This window comes from Lepidochelys olivacea (genome assembly GCF_965140295.1).
Source record: "Lepidochelys olivacea isolate rLepOli2 genome assembly, chromosome: 8".
Taxonomy (NCBI): Eukaryota; Metazoa; Chordata; order Testudines; family Cheloniidae; genus Lepidochelys; species Lepidochelys olivacea.
This window is the reverse complement of record NC_140418.1, coordinates 85489745-85509842: the sequence shown is the minus strand read 5'-3', so window position 1 is coordinate 85509842 and position 20098 is coordinate 85489745. Positions and strand designations below refer to the sequence as shown.

At 37.7% G+C, this 20098-nt stretch overlaps 1 protein-coding gene across 1 annotated transcript in view; it reads right to left on the bottom strand.

Annotated features, from left to right (window-relative positions):
- LRRIQ3 (leucine rich repeats and IQ motif containing 3) overlaps positions 1-20098 on the bottom strand; it is a 102387-nt gene that overhangs the window by 72647 nt on the left and 9642 nt on the right. Inside the window, exons 4-5 of the mRNA XM_084637184.1 lie at positions 18788-19111; positions 14612-14745 (exon numbers count right to left, since the gene is read on the bottom strand). Coding sequence (XP_084493310.1) covers positions 14612-14745; positions 18788-19111 — 458 coding nt within the window. The remainder of the gene's footprint in view (positions 1-14611; positions 14746-18787; positions 19112-20098) is intronic.

Sequence of the window (20098 nt, the reverse complement as noted above, 5' to 3'; positions counted from 1 at the left end):
TATCTCCTCAAGCTAAAACTGCTATAGAACGGGAGATCCAGGATATGTTACAGATGGGTGTAATCCGCCCCTCTGGAAGTGCATGGACATCTCCAGTGGTTCTAGTTCCCAAACCAGATGGGGAAATACATTTTTGCATGGACTACCGTAAGCTAAATGCTGTAACTCTCCCAGACAATTATCCAATGCCACGCACAGATGAACTATTAGAGAAACTGGGACGGGTCCAGTTCATCTCTACCTTGGACTTAACCAAGGGGTACTGGCAGGTACCGCTAGATGAATCTGCCAAGGAAAGGTCAGCCTTCACCACACATCTCGGGCTGTATGAATTTAATGTACTCCCTTTCAGGCTGCGAAATGCACCCGCCACCTTCCAAAGACTTGTAGATGGTCTCCTAGCGGGATTAGGAGAATATGCAGTCGCCTACCTTGATGATTTGGCCATATTTTCGGATTCCTGGGCAGACCACCTGGAACATCTACAAAAAGTCCTTGAGTGCATAAGGGAGGCAGGACTAACTGTTAAGGCTAAGAAGTGTCAAATAGGCCTAAACAGAGTGACTTACCTTGGACACCAGGTGGGTCAAGGAACTATCAGCCCCCTACAGGCCAAAGTGGATGCTATCCAAAAGTAGCCTGTCCCAAAGTCAAAGAAACAGGTTCAATCCTTCTTAGGCTTGGCCGGTTATTACAGATGATTTGTATCGCAATACAGCCAAATCGCCGCCCCACTGACAGACCTAACCAAACAGAAACAGCCAAATGCTGTTCAGTGGACCGAAAAGTGTCAGAAGGCCTTTAACAAGCTTAAAGTGACACTCATGTCTGACCCTGTACTAAGGGCCCCAGACTTTGACAAACCGTTCCTAGTAACCACAGATGCGTCCGAGCGTGGGGTGGGAGCAGTTTTAATGCAGAAAGGACCTGATCAAGAATTCCACCCTGTAGTGTTTCTCAGCAAAAAACTGTCTGAGAGGGAAAGCAACTGGTCAGTCACTGAAAAAGAATGTTACGCCATTGTCTACGCTCTGGAAAAGCTACGCCCATACATTTGGGGACGGCGTTTCCACCTGCAAACCGACCATGCTGCACTGAAGTGTCTTCACACTGTCAAAGAAACTAACAAAAAACTTCTTCAGTGGAGTTTAGCTCTCCAAGATTTTGATTTCGACATCCAACACATCTCAGGAGCTTCTAACAAAGTGGCTGATGCACTCTCCCATGAAAGTTTCCCAGAATCAACTGGTTAAAATCGACCTTGAGATGTAGAAAATATTGTTAGTCTTTATGTACTTGGTAGTATATTTGCATTTGCATATGCATGTGTCTTATTAACTCTGTTTTTCCTCGAGCTCCAGGAAGAAATCCCAGCCAGTGTTTCACCCTAGCTGAGATTTGGGGGGCGTGTCATAAATATAAAGGGAAGGGTAAACCACTTTGAAATCCCTCCTGGCCAGGGGAAAGCTCCTCTCACCTGTAAAGGGTTAAGAAGCTAAAGGTAACCTCGCTGGCACCTGACCAAAATGACCAATGAGGAGACAAGATACTTTCAAAAGCTGGGAGGAGGGAGAGAAACAAAGGGTCTGTGTCTGTCTATATGCTGTTTCTGCCAGGAATAGACCAGGAATGGAGTTCTTAGAACTTTTAGTAAGTAATCTAGCTAGTCTTGGCTCCATCACTCTTTCTTCTGATTTCCCTAAGTCTCCTGGCTCTTCCTCTAATTTTCTCATTATCTTCTCTGACTTGCCTCTTCTTTTTCCAGTATCTCCACTGCTTTCTCCCCATTCCAGGGCAAGCCCTTGATGGGCTGAAGAGGTTTTGCACTGTGCTATCCCCCACAGTGCTGGCTAATTCAGGAACCCTGGTCACACATGGCTGCTCTGATATTCAGCTGGGAATGGACAGTCAACAACAGCTCATTGTAGCAGGAAGGAGAAGCAGCAGTCTTCAGGATGGGGACTGTAACTTATATATGTTTGTATGGCTCCTAAAAGCCCCAGTCAGGATGAGGTGCTATCAAAATAATTAATAATACCTTCGAGATTCCTGAAAAGATTGTGGTATAGACTTTCTGAAGTACTGTAACTGGGATGGCAGTTTCCTTGAATTCCCCTACAGGTAAATCCTAATATACTGCCAAAAGTCTTTATTCCTCCAACACCATAATGACTGCAGGGTCATTTGCTGAACCATTCACTTTTCTCTTTGTGGATTAATATCTGAAGGGCAGTTGGGAATTCCACTTGAACAGGGGCCATCAGAAGCCAGAATAAGTTATATCAGCCTTAAGGCTGCTCTAACTTGCATCAAGGCACACCAAGTATTCTGGACACTGGGGGAACGTGAAGATAGCTTTAAGCTATCTTTCCCCCCAACCCACTTGGTAAAATAGGGCCTGGAATACGTAAGGATCTGAGCCTGAGTGTGTTTCTTCTGAGTCTTCAATTAACACACAGCTTGTGCATTCCTGCTGACTGGGAACATCAATTCAGTTACGGAGCACTTATTATCTTTTGTGTTTCATTAGTTTCCAAAGGTCCCAGTTAGGCTCAGGGCCCCAACCCACTATAAAGACACATAGAAAGTCCCTCGTCCAGAAAAATTTACAATCTAAGAAGACAAAAAGAAACCTACCACCCACAAATGAATGCTGAGATGAAAAGATAGAGCATACTGTGCAAGTACAAGCAAAATTATCAGGGAGATGGCAGATATATATCAGTCCTGCCACTCTTTTCAAGGTTGGATAAATGATGCTGTCAGGGGGCCACAGTTGCCATTGTTCCTCAAGTGTGGGGTGCAGCTTGGCACTACAGTTTGGACCTTGTCTGAGTTTCTCTGAGTCCAATAAGAATATTAGATTAGCCTGATTTAACCCATGAATCCTTGGCTATTAATGATGCTTAGATTAAAAATGAACCCAGGTAAGAGGGGTGGAAGTTCCTATTTTAAGGTAAAAAGAACAGGAGTACTTGTGGCACCTTAGAGACAAACAAATTTATTTGAGCATAAGCTTTCGTGAGCTACAGCTCACTTCATCAGATGCATGCAGTGGAAAATACAGTAGGAGGATTTTTTATACACAAAGAACATGAAATAATGGGTGTTACCATACACACTGTAACGAGTGATCAGGTAAGGTGAGCTAATTTAACGGTGTCCAGTTTGCAAATTAATTCCAATTCAGCAGTCTCTCATTGGACTCTGTTTTTGAAGGTTTTTTTGGCATATATCACACTGGTAGATGTGCAGGCCAATGTGATATGTGCCCGCAATGCCCCTCTGCCATGTACATTGGCCAAACCAGACAGTCTCTACGTAAAAGAATAAATGGATACAAATCAGACGTCAAGAATTATAACATTCAAAAACAAGTCGGAGAACACTTCAATCTCTCTGGTCACTCGATTACAGACCTAAAAGTGGCAATATTACAACAACAAAAACTTCAAAAACAGACTCCAAAGAGAGACTGCTGAATTGGAATTAATTTGCAAACTGGACACCATTAAATTAGGCTTGAATAAAGACTGGCAGTGGATGTGTCATTACACAAAGTAAAACTATTTCCCCATGTTTATTTCCCCCCCACACACACACACACACTGTTCCTCACACATTCTTGTCAACCGCTGGAAATGACCCTCCTTGATTATCACTACAAAAGGTTTTTTTTTCTCTCCTGCTGGCAATAGCTTACCTTACCTGATCACTCATTACAGTGTGTATGGTAACACCCACTGTTTCATGTTCTCTGTGTATATAGAATCCCCCTACTGTATTTTCCACTGCATGCATCCGATGAAGTGAGCTGTAGCTCACGAAAGCTTATGCTCAAACAGATTTGTTAGTGCCTAAGGTGCCACAAGTACTCCTTTTTCTTTTTGCGGATACAGACTAACACGGCTGCTACTCTGAAACCTATTTTAAGGTAATGAACTTTATGACACAAGGCCACATTGGGACAGTTTTACTCAAAAAGAATCGTTCTTTACACCTCAAGCAGTCTCACTGGTTTCAGTAGGACTACTTGGGGAGTATTTTATTTTATCTGAGCAAAAGTATCACCCTCTGACCCCAGAATCTGTTAAAACAGGCTTTATTTAGCATGCTACTAAGTTTTGGCTCAGTTACAGATGGCACCAAGGGGAGAAAGGAAAGGTTAAAATGGCCTGCTGGAGTATAAATGAGCAAAATTACAGTTGAAGAAACTAAGACAAGGTTCAGTGAGTTGTTTAGGGCATGAAAGAATAATTGCAGAAGCAAGTATGAGAGGAGAGCATGCTAGCTGACAGCATTAGGAAGAACAAGTTATATTTGAATCTATTAAATGGTAAAAGAGGGAAAGATTATTACAGGACTACTCAAATCTACACTGACTTCAATTTGACAGATGTGAGAATGGATCTAAGGATGGCCAAGGAGCTAAAAAAGTTCTGGGCTGATGAACATGTCCAAATAAACAAACACACTGCAAGCACCAGTAAGAGAATCAGCTCTCCTGCCATTTTTTGTTCATGCTTCACTAATCATTATAAGGTCATCAGTGACATGCATTCATTCTTCTACCTTAAAGACACTTTGGTGTTGTATCAGATCCTTCTTGCTAAACTTACTTTCTAGCATACTGCAATGGGGAGGAAATTATCCAAAGTTTGATTTAAAATAATGTTCTAAGAGCCCTTATGCAATAAAAATCTCACTAAAAGTCACGACTCATCTTGTGTGGTTATTATTTTTCAGCCTTATAGTGGTGGTATGCTTTATCTTCCATATTACCAATAATGAGCTAATAAATACTGTTACTTGGGTTACTCTGGATATAACGTTTACCAACAACTACAGGATGATACAAAACAGGAAGCAAAATCATGAGGCCTGTTACAGCACAGGAGGCATTATTTCTCCCTAGTGAAACAATTTTTTCCCAAACTATCAAAATGCCATGTTTACAGATGTGTTGGGTCAAACAGATTACATTTGTTAAATTTACACACAATTCACCTACTAAAAAGCAGTAAGTCCAACAGGGCATGAGAATGAGAACTTGTTTCCTTCATTTCAACTTCAGCTTCTGAGGAACATGGAAGACCACACTTTTGTCTTTCGGAGACTCTCAGTACAGCAGAGGTTGACGCTGAAGCACACCTAACCACACCTGCCCCACCAACTCCATCATTTTAACGTTTTGGCAATGCTTAGTCCACAGACTTTTTCTTGAAATGTGGGAAATTGTCACTTTCCCAGAGAAAAACTTTATCTATGTCCGAAATAACACAGAACCTGTCACTCTTCATAAGTATAGATGATCAACAAAATTATCCTTGGAACACAGAATATGGGTTGGGATTTTCAATCTCCAAGTAAAACTGGATTAAAATATCACTGAAACAAATTGAAATAAGTGTTTGAAATGAGGCTCAATACCCAGAGAAATGTCATAATCCTATATCAGTCCTGGTTATCACCCTGATGGATAGAATACAAAGAAAGAACTGATTCTCAAGAAAGAAATGTGAAGCTGCAAAAAACCCTAAAACCTAAAAATATTTCTCAACAGATATAATCTAGGAGATATTTGTGTTTATTGTATGTTCTGCAAAAGGAAATTTTAAAATTGACTCCAGTTGAGAATACGGTGTGATGGACTCAGCCCAGCTAGTTAATGTTCATAATTACCCTCTTCCTTGAAATCGGTAAGTCAGTAAAAGGACAGTCTAAGCTTCTAACCCAAGGCTGGTTGTTCTTAGGTTTCCTTCTGTGGCCTAGCTCTTAAGGTCCTTTAGCCAAAAGAGACATTCCCAAACCTTCTATTTCCTGATTGGAACTAACTGGACCCAGATAGCAGCAGTAGTTACCCTGAATCTTAATGCAAGATTTTATTAACACCTGGGCCTAGGACAAATTCAGTGCCTTACTCAGAGAATCCATAAACTTCATTGGTAAAATCCTGGCCCCAATGAAGTCAATAGCAAAACTCCCAATGACTGCCATGAGACCTGGATTTCAATGGGTATGCCTTCATGTCTCTATACTACTTCCTCTGCCTCTGCAGTTCCTTATAGATAAATTCAGTTTCCATAAGATGGCACTATGCCATGCATGTGTGGTATGATCATCTTAGTCATCCAGAATGCAATAAAGAGCTCAGGATTCCTAACAAAGATCTTAGAGCATGCAATGTTATTACTACACATTTTTCTCTAAACAGTTGTATAGTGGACATCAGTAACCAACAGATGAACAACTGATTGCAAGGAATTGGGGAAGGGACTGTCTTTTTGTTCTGTGTTTGTAAACTGGTTCATGACTATGGCTCCTAACTGCTATGGTAATACAAATAATACATAAACAATTGTGGGAAACTCCTATTCTTATAAAACATGCCATGGGCTCTTTTATGGCCATACACAGCAAACAGGATCATGGTTTTTAATGTGTCATCTTAAAATCACACAGAGTACACTGCTCACCTTATCTACTACAGAAATATGAAGAACAAAGTTTACCCCACTGTAATTTGAAACTGGAGTTCTACAGTCTTGATATTCAAAGCTAAGGCTTAGTGAACTCAGCCATTCAGGGTGATGTGCAGGATTTTTTTGTTTTCTGTCTAGTCTCAAAACTAACCTATCTTTGTCTGTGTTTCACTATTTTAATATTGTATCTACTGTATAGGAGACTGCCTTTGGTCTTTCTCTATGAAATCATGACCTGGATAAGAACTGCCTACCTATGGTTTATTGTACTTGACATTGCATTCATTCAAACATCTCGGGAGAACACTTTTTCATTCCAGAGATAAGCAGGCAGGGGAGAGTACATAAATATGTAAGAGCAATCCAAAGTTTATGAGAACTACAAGTAGTAAATTTGATATGATGCACCTAGTCCCTTTGAAGCTCCTTGTGTTTCTTGCTGGATAAATGTATTTTCTTCAGAAATATAATCTAAACATTCAAGGAGAAGAGTTTTTCTCCCTTTTGATGTAATATTGCTTTGATGATCCATGAATACATTCTTATTCTAGACATCACGGATGATAAATAAAAACTTTAAAGGTATAACCCTGTTCTACAAGACTATGAGAATATAACCTACATCATGACAATGATAGAAGAACAACTGTATGTTAAAATGCCAACTATGCAAAAGTTCAAGTCTCAATAAAATGATTGCTCCAAAAACACAAGGAGGAAGAAAATGAATACAAATTGTCACAAGCCTTGTAAAAACACAAATAAAACACACAAACAACGAAGTGAAACCAAAATATGTAGTATTACCTAGAGAACCAAGTTGCATCAAACTGTATTTTCATAACAGACTTGAGTGAAGAAGTGGTTAAGCCAAAAAAAAAATGTCTACTAATTGAAACAACAATTATTTTGCCAGAGTAGGGAAGGATAGAAGTCAAATGGCGTAGAACCAAATTCTGCCTTCAATTACCCATATGCCCCATCACCAAAGTCCGTTGGGATCCCATGGATGTAACTGAGGGCAGAATTTTCCTTTAATAATAATACTCTGCACTTTCATACATAGATCTCATAGTGCTTTAAAAGGGTAGGTATTGTCCCCATTTTACAAATGGAGAAAAAAACTGGAGCACAGTATGATTAAGTAACCTGCCCAAAGTCACACAGCAAATCAGTGGCAAAGTTTGGAGTAGAATCCCAGTCTCCTAACTTCCAGCTTGACACTCAGTCCATTTCTAGACCACAGCTTCCCTAACCCTTCAACAATAATCCAAATTTTGGTAAGGAACAGGGAAATCTGTCAACTTTTCCTCTGAGAGCAGAGCTTACATCAACTAACTCATACTTCTTCACTACAATGGCCACTGAATAGTTCTGATAAATCAAGTGAGATGGCTGTTATATTTCAGAGAGCACTCACACTTATCAATTGCTCTATGTAGGGAAAAAGTTACTGGATATTGCCTCACTTTATCAGGAACCATAAGAACAACTGTGCATAACCTTTATCAATATTGCTGAGTGAAGTGAAAGTACAAGTATTTTTCCATAAAATCTTGTATAGAGGCCCTTGAAAGAGGGAGGTGGATTGATTAGATGGACCCAACTGGGATTTCAGTAAAACTCCTATCAAAACTGTCTCAGTGAATATTACTGGACTTAAAAGTAAATCCTAGGATTTGGAATTTAGGAAGTATTTATCTCAATTTGATTTAGTTTTCTCCAGGAAATTTGGCTTTCAAAGAATAAGCCATTCTACTTACTGGGCTTTGACTCCTTTTAAAGGGGTATTAAGAGTGCAAAAGGGGTAGACCTGTAAGTGGTCTGGCATTCTGATTTCTATTAAATTAAATGTTATAACTATCAAGTTAACACCTGACAATCCATGTTTTCAGGCCTACAATAATATTTTCCCAGATTAATCTATTCTTTTAGTCCTGCATGTTTATTTGGTCTCTTTGGTTTCCCTTTTTTATAATGAGTCTGTCAGCAGAGCTTGAATCTCTCATTAACCTGCTTCTGGAAAAGTTTCCATCAGCAATCTTTGTGCTTTGGGGAAATTTAATGCCTAGGCACTGGAGATAAGGATTTTTTTTATTTTTTCCTCCAACTTGGTAAATGTTGCCTTTATTTTTCCCTAGTCATTCTATGGACAGGGTGAGATATATTCCTACAATGTACATTCTTTTAATTTTAAATAGATTTTGGCTGGAGGTTTTGAATAATAGAAGAGGTGATGATCTGAAAGGTTATTTCACATGCATCTCTTCTAGAGTGAGCAGTGTGATTGATGATATCACAGTTCTATTTTAAAATGGTCTTGTTTCTCAAACTTTATAGTAGCTTTTAAACCAGACAGTGATCATCAACTGCAATGCGGGTGCATTTCTGCTCTTTCACTACTTTATCCTGAGATAAATTGTATCTCACTCATGATTTTGAAGCTGTAAGCTCAAGCCAAATTAAGTGGAATCCAAGTCTCAAATCAGAGAGAAACTCACATCCAATTATTTGTTAGCTTTGGAGAACCGGCTTTTGGACCTTAATGACCCAGCACAAGCTCACACCATATTTACTGAGATTATTAAAAAAATTACAAGATGACTTGACCAGCAAAAATGGGATATTTTCATTATTCAAAAGTTAAAAGAATGTGCTATGATTTTTTGAATTGCTTCTGTTATGAGACACCGCTTCCGAATATAAGGGTAGTAACAATGGTTCCACTGAGTCTATTAAGAAAAATTGAATTAGAGGGCCCTTTGGAAGGAATTTGAACTTGCTGCCACAGAGGAAAAATCATCTCTATTTTGGAATTGGTGGGAATGGGATTCAATCTTAACACCAGACATGCTTGGGAGACTCACATTTTCCTGCCTTTTGTAATGACATTCCATCTATCAGTCATTTGTTATGGTCTATCTCAGTGGACCTCACCATCTCTAGAATGGACTCAGTCTCCACCAGGGAAGCTAGAATACTGATCAACCAAAAATGCCATAGCAAAGCTCCTGGGGAGGATTTTATCCTAGCCGTAGCTTACAAGAACAATATTGATTGGTGGGACCTGTCGAAGTAAAATTATTTACTAAAATAGTATAGGGATTTTTTCCTCCATCTTTTGAGAAACCTTCACAGCCAGTGTCCAGAGTTAGGATAGAGTGGAAAGATAACCTAACTGATCCCATCACAAGGGGTTCCACCAGGTAAACTTATTGGCCCCTTTCCTTTCTAATTTGTTAAAGAGGCTGTGGTTATTTTAGAAGGGTCGCCGTATTTTACCCTCAAAATTTTGGACTGATTTGTGTCAAGTCCTTCCTTATGCAGATGACAGGATTTTGCTGTCTCAGATTCCACTGGACTTGAAACATTTGTTAAGGGATTGTAGCTTTTTGCCTGACCATAAATTATAAGAAAATGAAAGTAATTTCCTTTGGCCACAATCTACATACCAAAACAGCATAAATAGAAGACTGATGGCCATTATATTGAACAGGTCAGGTTCTTCCCACCTTTTGGGTATTTGTTTCATATATAATGACCAACGAGACCAACATACAGAGGAGAGCCTTAAGCTATGTGCAAGCAGTGCTTCGTTTCATCCATGTCCATGGGAGCAATTTAATTGCAGTGCCCAAATATTATATGGTTAGGAAATCTGGGGCTGAAGAGATTTTAATTGCTAAAAGTTTGTGCAAAACAAATTTTTAAGAAGAATGCTTGGCCTCCCAACTTACAGCTCAGTTGCTTTACTTAGGGCACAGGTAAGAGAATTCACCTCTTTGATCAAAGCTCAGTACCATTATAGCACTTACAGGCTGTGTATTCTGCATATAAATTTAGAGCACCTAACAAGGTAAAATCTGGAGGAACAGCTTAACAAGACATAAACTTTAGACTTCCTCTAGTTTTTGCAAGCCCATTTCTTGGAATTCTCAGAACTTGACCTGACTAGGACTGTGTGCAAGAGTGTGAAATCTGTAATTAAGCTTAGAATAGAAGATATTTACACATATGTGGATATGTCAGTCATCCATCAAATAAATAAGTCCCCTTGGCTTCCTCCTCTAAAGAACATTCATAATTATGAGAAATATTTGGCTATTTTGAACAACACTATGTTACGGAGGGCCTTTTCAGCTCTCCATTTTCTCCCTATTTGCAGTTGGCCTATTTAGAAAGGAGGTATACTGGAACTGAGAGACAAAATCATTTTTGCCTATGTAGGTCTGACCAACCTGAAGATTTACCAGACTATCTACTTTCTTTTAATCTCCATAACTTGTTTTAGAAGCCTTTTGCTGCACCAACTCAAAAACTAGCATACTCACTATGTAATGAAAATGTTTTGGTTATATGGGCTGTCACTATATTTGCCTCATTGGCAGCAAAACCAAGAAAATATATGTAAAGGAAAAAGTTCCTTATAATCTAAATGAACCAATGAATTTCTAACCTTTGTTATCTTATTTTTATATGTTGATGGAGGGGGGAGGAAATTCTTAAAACATGTAACTGATTCTTGGAGAAGTGCCGATCTTATGTTTTTGTTTATTTTACTAAGTTGTATTGATTTTAAATTTTTTATTTTGCTAAAGCTAAGGTTCTAAATTAATAAACTTGACTTTGCCTAAATAAGTAACATTCAAAAATAACAAATAGTGTTAAAGAAATACTTGTGGAAATGTCAATGTTTCTGAGTCAAAAATGGCTGTTATTTATTTCAGCATGGCTGACATGTCCTTGTGTCAGAAAGCTCCAGTGAGACAGAGAATTTTTTCTCTGCATTTCTTTGCATACCATTTTAAAAGACGGTATATATACTTTAAATTGGAAGGGTTGGGGGAAAGGGGTTATTTAGTGTACCAAGAGTTTTGTTTTAAAATTAACTTATTTTTATTTAGATTACAGACAGAAACTTCCATCCCCACAGCACATACACACCCTTCTATTGATATAGTTCTCCTAAATTCCTTCCCCATTATCTACAGACAGAAAGACTGGGCTATTGGTATTTAAATTAAGCATGCCAAATTTTTGTATGAATATTTTGATTTCTTTTGTATAGTACTACTCCATACTACAGACAACTCTTTTATTAATTATTGTGGAGTTAGAATAAAAGCTGTGGGAATTAAAACATTTCTGTTAGCAACTTGTTTTCCTTTCTTCTGCCACAAGACATGAAACTTGAAGAACATATCAATATTCAGAATTTACAACATATACAGTGCTCCCAAAACATAAACTCTGCCATGCTGCACATGCTGTAATTATAGTACACTTTAACACACAAAAATACATTAAATTACATTTAACAAATGAAATGGGAATAGAAAACACTGCTTATGTGCAATGAGGCTGAGTTAACGTTACAGAAGCTAGCTTAGTTTTTGGAAATTCCTAACTTGATATATCTAACTTCAATAATGCACAATTACTAGTTTTTGCATTTTATTTCACTTTTTTAAAGGAAACAATGAAAAAGACAACTTCTGCAGTTCTTTAACTCAGGAACTTAAAAATACCATTGCAAACACCAATGGATATTGTAAATTCACTGATTCAGGACTAAAGACTCCCTGGTCATCTTATAAACTCTGCATGCTCCCAGTCATTCTAATGAAAGCATTTTAACTAGGGAATCTTTAAAAACCTTTAACTATTCACCCAAATTTATGAATACATGTTGAAATTTCCATAAAAAGAACCTTGTCAATTTCTTCTGAAATTGAAATTAGTGGGGGGAAAGTTTTCTATATCTCAATTACATGAACTTTTTGACTATTTGGAAACTTAGGTTCATGATGAATACTGATGCCCATTTATTAAGAAATGCCTCACATAGAGAATACATGCGTGAGCTGTACTGGCTTCCAATTAATTTCTTGGTAGAATTTCAGGTGTTCGCTTTTACATGTAAAGTCATAATTGATTTGGATCCAGGCAGCCCAAGGGCCTCTTTCCCTCTGTGATATTACTAAAGATGTGATCGCTGGGATGTTCTAATAGCTCTAATCAGATTTAAAAGAGACAGACAAATAGTAGGGTATTTTCTGTAAATAGTTCTTGATTCTCAAAGTCACTCCTACACTTGGCCTGAAAGAGCCCAAGTTGTTAACCATTAGGGAGCAGTGCAAGGTTCATGTAACTCTTCAGGATTTTTCATTGGTTTGATGAGGATTTTTTTTAAATGTCATGTTGCTTTATATCATTGAACTGAGACCTGGTTTGGAGTGGGTGAGCCGTTAATCCTTAAGCTGTACATACTTTGTTTTCTTTGTTTGCATAGCATTTACACCTTTAGGCACTTTTGGGGGAAAAATCCACTTGATTTTTAAAAAATTAAAATATTATATGGTAAATTCTTTCCATTATATCATAACTTCATTTTTTGTCTCTCTCAAATACTTCTTCCTCTCTCCTTATGGACAATATGTACAGATTAGTCATACTGATTGCCAGTTGATGGTTGATTTGTGTGCTTTTCCTTTACTTTAAATTTGGTTTTAACATATTTCCATAAATATTTAATGACAAAATGGTATAAGGGAGGTGGCAGTGGAGGAGAGTTCTCTTCACAGGCCAAATTTCTCATTTCAAATCAAGGCCAATGACTGGAATCTGCACTATGCCTGTTTCTGGTCTGCAATATTCCCTAAACTGATGTGCTACTGGTCTTCAGCGGAGGATGCTGTGGAGCCACATTATCAAGTTTCAACTAGTCCAGCCCATACCATCGCCTGCCAAATGCTACATGCTTGCACCCAGAAAACCCCCTGGAAAAGTGCTCCGTGGTAGAGTCCTGCAGCAGGACTGGGATCCTGTGGGTCCTGCATGACCCGCTGCCATAATAGCAGGATGGGGTAAAATGTACTTTGTTGCAGGTGGGAGTGGGTGGGGGGGGAAAAGAGTGCGGTAATTTGTAGGAAAATACTAAATCTCTCATCAGTTTGTCATAAATAGAATTTCAGAAATGTACAGGAAATTTTTCCCTTTTTTTAAAATAAAGGTTTTAATACTTAAATTTAAGTGGGGAATAAAAAGAGATTTGATGTCTATTACAACAAGAGTTAAAGCATTTTTTACATGGTTTAAGCAACATTTCTTTTATTCTTTCAGTGGTAAAAATTGTGTGTGAATTCTGTTTATATATATATACACACAGTAAAAACTGTGTTATCCGGCACTTTACCAACTGGAAAGCTCTAGAAACCAGCATTTCTGATATCTCTGATTTCTGATCCGGGCGGTGTTCACCTCAGGCGGCTCCCTGCAAGCAGAAACATGTCCCTGCTGCTTCTAGATGAAGGAACAGCTATGGGGGCTCCACCCACCCCAAGCATTGGGAACCATGGCTAATGGGAGCTGCAAGGACAGTGCCTGTGAACGGAGGCAGCCTGTAGAGCCTCCTGGCTGCACCTCCATCTAGGAGCAGCAGAGACATATCGACGCTTGCAGGGAGCCGCCTGAAGTGAACACCGCCCAGATCCGGCACTCCAAAACCAACTCCTGTGCCCCAAGCCCCTGCCCCGAGCCCCCTCCCGCACCCAAACTCACTCCCTCCACTGGTAAGTATAACTCTTAGTTAACTGGAATTTTTGATTAACCGGCACCCCTCATCCCCCGAACATGCCAGATAAAGCTTTTCCTAGCTTTGCCTGCATAATACATTAACCACATTAACATTGTGGGGTTTGGGGTCTTTTTGTAGCATGAGGGAATCTGGCTCTCTTGCATGATTTGCATGATCTAAGGTTTTTGCAAGTGGGAGTGCGATAAAATGCAAGAAACAATGGAGGAGCTTTCTGCCATTTAGTTAATTGCTATACAGTAAACTAAAGACACATTCAGAGACTCTGCACTTTAGCCATCAAGCAACACAGTAGAATTTTGTTGTACAATTTCTTCAAATACTGTATATTGTAAGCACACAGAACCTTTTTTATTTCTGGAATAGCCATAGGTATATCATTCCTGAAAATTTACCTGCTATATAAAGTGATTACAACTGTGCTGAAGTATTTTATACATTTTCTAAATATGTAGTTATTCTTAGGTACTTATTCTTTTTAAAAAAAGTCTACATTTCCAACCTGAAAAAATTAAATAAAAAAAAATGTACATACCCAAATCTTTTTCTAGTTAAATATCCCCTTATCCATCTTTGAAGAATCACAACTGGTGAGTGATGAGCTAGAATGTGATTGATTTTTGAAATGATATCTTTTACCACATTTATATCCTCCTCAACGGTTGCTTCCTGTATGAATTCAAATGAAAATACGCTGAATATTGTGCCTTAAAATCTGTACTTCTCTAATAAATAATTTTGAAACAATATATTTTAAAGGGATTATTATTTTAATTTTCATCCCATAGCTAACGATTGAAGGGGAAGAGCAAGGTCTTTTGCTTAAAGAAAACTTAAAACACGCAGAATAAAAAACTGTCAATTTTATTGAAACAAAGGTGAGAAATAATTTATAACCAGAAGCTGAGTCAGTAACCTCCTTCCCATATAAAATAAACACCTGTCGATGAGACTACTCTGCCTAGTGTAGAAATGTCATTCATTTTAAGTTACAGAAAAGCCATTTAGTGCTCTGAACATAAAGATAATCCTAGATTATTACAATATTATTGTTACTGTAGGACAATTCAAATACTGTTTTCTTTCTTCAGTAAAATATCGGAATACCTGAACAGGTTATGAATTATTAGGAATTATGAAAATGAGAATATAGTTTGATTATAAATACAATAAAAAGTAATGTAAAACAAGATACAGCTCAATTTTCTATAGAACTTCATCAAGCCTAAAATGAAAAAAATATATACTTCTCATTTTTCACAAAATTTTATGTCTCTTCTCAGCTACAGGCTCCACCTACTGAACTGTTTAATGGCTAAACCCACACGGAGTTGGCCTAAAATATAGGTTGCTACTTTATACAGCCTGCCGCAGTTACAAACATTCAAATTCAGACAATGTTACTTCCGTCAGACATATCTTCAGCAGTTACTCAAACGGACTGATAAAACTGGTTGTTTAATGGAGGTGGTTTTCTATCATAAGTGGAGTAGAATTATACATAGTACATTTGGATATGCCTAGAAGAGGTCTCTTAAATCAGAAAGATGTCTTATAAGGGTGGGTTTCAAACAGATTTCAATATAAAAGCACATTAAAAATTTTCAAGCATGGCTTTATCATCATATCCTAGGTATAATTTAGAAAAATGATAGAAGGTAATATTTTCAGTGTCTATCCCTCCCCAGAATAGAACTGGTTCCTATTTCAGGGCCCAATACTCTAGCTATTACTAATGTGGGTAGTGCCAATGAAATCAAGTGGTGTCACCCCATTCAGTAACTTGGTGTTTGAAAGGTTACGTTTTCTACTGTTTTTAATTTTTCTATTGTAAACCATCCCAAGAAGCTGGGAAGTTAACTGCACAAATGTTTTGTCATTATAACCTTTTGCTACCACCTTCATTAAGACATAGTCTCATCTCCATTAAAATACTCCCATAAGAAGGAGGGGCAAATAGCATTCTTGAGAGGAGTTTTCCTATTGTCTGCATTTATTGAATGCTTTTTCTCAAGACATGTTAATACTTTAAGTTTCCCAGACTGTTTTCATCCAAATATATTTTGTCACCTTTGGGATTTGTCACCTATGCTTTTGGAACTTCAGAAATGCAGGATTTACGAGCAGCAAAACCACCTCTGAAAGCTATTCCTCTTAGGGCAAAGATTGTGTTTTCAAAAACCACTTTAATAGCATTTATCAATTTCTTTAAAGTTATAAATTTTATTTTAGGCAAAAAATATCATAGGAAGACAGAATCCATTTTTATTTTAGTACGTATGAGTTATGCACATCTCTTATCAGCACAGCTCCAAGTTGCACCTCATTTCTAGTGCATTGTAATGAAAATATTCATGTTTCTAGTTAGGTTTAACATGTTTGTCTTCCACTGCAAAAATCCACCTCTAATTGATGGAGGCTAGGAAGAAACATCCATGCATGATCTTGTACTGACTGTTGTCAGAGAGAAAGAATAGTAAACTACATGTTCTAATGGTCTGATCCACTGTCTCAACACCTATTTTCACAAAATGAGAGGTGTGTACATGCTCCATAGCAACCGTGCCAGAGAACAAACTATAATATTTGGATTCAGATAAGAATATTAAATCTACCCCAGTTCAATGTTGTTCAGATCTAGGGTTTTGGCTCTGCATCATTGCTGATTAATATGTTACAATATTTTCAATTTTTGTTGTGATACAGCAGCTAATTGTCCTATTGAAATAGTAAATGATATTGAAGTTTTTGCGTCATATAATATAGGATTATTACACTTCTGCTCCACAGATTTATTTTATGACATCAGTGTTGTGCAATTCTAGTACAAAAGTATGGCATTTCTTATAACACAATTTTTAACTACCAGTATGATGCATATTGAAGAGAGAAAAATGAGTGATTGATTATAAATAGACTCTGGAAATTATTTGCATAAGCAACAGATTTCTTTCAATGGTATATGGTATAAAAAAAATAAATAAAACATAGTCATTTACAAAACATTAGTCATCAACCTTAGAAGACGTTAGCTTGGATGAATGAGTTTCTGACATGGTGCAGTTATTATCCATAGCCACTGTACATTTAGAAGTATTATATGGCAAATCAATGCTTATTGTCCTATATGCTGGTACTAAGATACGTTTTCTTATATATGACAGGTTTCAGAGTAGCAGCCGTGTTAGTCTGTATCCGCAAAAAGAAAAGGAGGACTTGTGGCACCTTAGAGACTAACAAATTTATTTGAGCATAAGCTTTCATGAGCTACAGCTCACTTCATCGGATGCATTCAGTGGAAAACTTATGCTCAAATAAATTTGTTAGTCTCTAAGGTGCCACTAGTCCTCCTTTTCTTTTTTCTTATATATGTGTGTCAAGTTTTAACCTGTGTGACCCAAGAAACTTTTAATGCCAACTGACAAGGGCAGAGGGGTTGCTGGAATCTCCTGATTCTAGCACATACATTCTTGTTCACCAAATAATGTCATATGAGGTCTCAAATGAAAGCTGGTGTCATACTGGTCAACACTATCATTGTGAAATGTATGTACAGGTACTACTGTGAGGACTAATGCATATATACTGAAAATATATTCTTAAAGTTTGTATCAAGATATTAGTAACTAGCAAAGGTGAAAAACATGTTGCTTTCTGTCAGACAGAGCATATCTCTCCACGTATCTGTTTATGTGTAAATTAAGTATTGTCTCATTCACAATGGATCCCCTATCACCAGTCTTGATTAAGAAGGGTAAGAAAGAACTTCAGAAAGGATCTAATAGTAAGTGAAATACAGTAGGGCAAGAGAACCTTATTATCGTAAGCTGTACATTAGAGGTTTGCTTGACTATATTTGAGAGACAAAACAGACACCCTGGCACCCTTTACTTAGGAAGAAAAAGAACAGTGTTTTTGCATCATGCAAAAGGGGTCTCAATCAGTGTTTGAAATGCTAAAGAGAATTTTCGGTGAGTTAAGCCTATTTAGACAGATGAGTGACTTGTTAGTTTAGTTTAGTCTCTAGAAAGCATGTTATTATTTTGATTTACATATAATCATTTGTTTCCAGTATTCTTACTATTACTTGAATCTCTATTCTTTCACAATAAACTTGTTCTTGTTTTCACTATAGATATATGTAAATGTTGTGGTGCAAAGCAAAATGTTGAATCTTATGAGCTGGTGTGTACTGCTCCTTTGGAAATAGCAGGCCTGGTAATTCTGTGAGTGTTCAGTGGATAAGGGGCTGGACACTAGAGGTAACACACCGAATATTCGGGGGTTAGTGTGGAACGTAGTACTTGTGCTGCCAAAGACTGGTGGTTTCAGGGAGCTGATCTACAGCGGACAAGACTATGCTAAGGGCAGGTAGTTATGAGATGCCTCACAACCCTAGTACTCGTGGGGAGTGACACAACCTGTTTGAAATGTTCATATACTGTATGACAGACTACTGAATTTTGTTTTTGATCAAAGCATAGGAACACAATGGCAAACCAATGAGAATGTAATATATAGAGAGACTAAGCATTTTTATTACATACAACTCTTTTAATATATAAATGCTTTATTCTAACCAAAAAATATGGAACACCGTTTTAACACAGCTATCATAAAATGTATAAAGATCAGTGCAACACAGTCAAATAAAACATTAACATTTTATTAACGAATATCTAGCATAATTTGATGTAATATAATTGCTTACCTTTCTAGGAGCATGGCAAAAATCAAGGAAAAAGCTAGGGCTAAATGGTTTATATTTGGGGGGAAGCTTCCAGTTCTCAACAATTTCCTCATCAGAAATTACATAGTAATCCAGTGCTTTGAGTGAGAAAATGCTGTTAACAACAATATGCCTATATTCTATTCTTAGGCTCAGTGGAGTATCAAACAAGGTGAGGCCTATCAGATTAGGACAGAAAGATAACGAATGCACATTATCCAGTTTTCCAATTCCATTGTCATGAAGATAGAGTAAATTTAATTCCTTCATGCCTTCCCAAAACGTTGGGCCAGGAAGATGCTGTACCTGAAATAATGATGCAAATTTTGAAATTGTGTAGTTTATTGGATCCTACACTATAAAATGCCACAGTGACCAAGACAGTCTCTATGTAAGTAGCTGCAACTCCACTGACTACACCAGGGCCGTATCTGGACCCTAATTATTATTTAGAGCTACTGCATGATGTGACCAGGATGTTACCAAATACGTAACCCACCCTGGGCATCACGGCTATGAGCTATATCAATGTAAAAAGGTTAAACATTTTGGAGCTAATTATTAGTTACAGTGTCATAAGTTCACATATCTATCAAACCGCACAAATCCCCACAAACCACATTACGCAGCAATTTTGGATTTGCTTCTTCTGAACTTTGTTTTTCAGCATCTTTCTGTTTGTGTCTTGTCTTAACAGATCTCCAGCACACAAAAAAGATCAGAAGGCCAAATCTAGTTGAAAACTTTTGCTCCATGAATTGAAAAGACATTTCCAATGCCACATGCCAAAGGCTTTATTCCCAGTAGATGACACTTTTTCAACACAAGAAGAATAGATTTTTCTATTTCCCAGAAAAACAACAAAAAAACCCAGTTCCAATCTATTATATTTTAAGAGTATTAATGGAATAGAACCATGCAAAGGAAGATATGTACCAAAGATAAACAAAAAATCTTAAGAGTAAATTCAATAATAATGTGAACATAAGAACGGCCATATTGGGTCAGACCAAAGGTCCATCTAACCCAGTATCCTGCCTTTCGACAGTGGTCAATGCCAGGTGCCACCGAGAGAATGAACAGAAGAGGTAATCATCAAGTGATCCATTCTCTGTCACTCATTCCCAGCTTCTGGCAAACAGAGGCTAAGGACACCATTCCTGCCCATTCTGACTAATAGCCATTGATGGACCTATCCTCCATGAATTTATCTAGTACTTTTTTGAACCCTGTTATAGTCTTGGCCTTCACAACATCCTCTGGCTAGAAGTTCCACAGGTTGACTTTGCATTG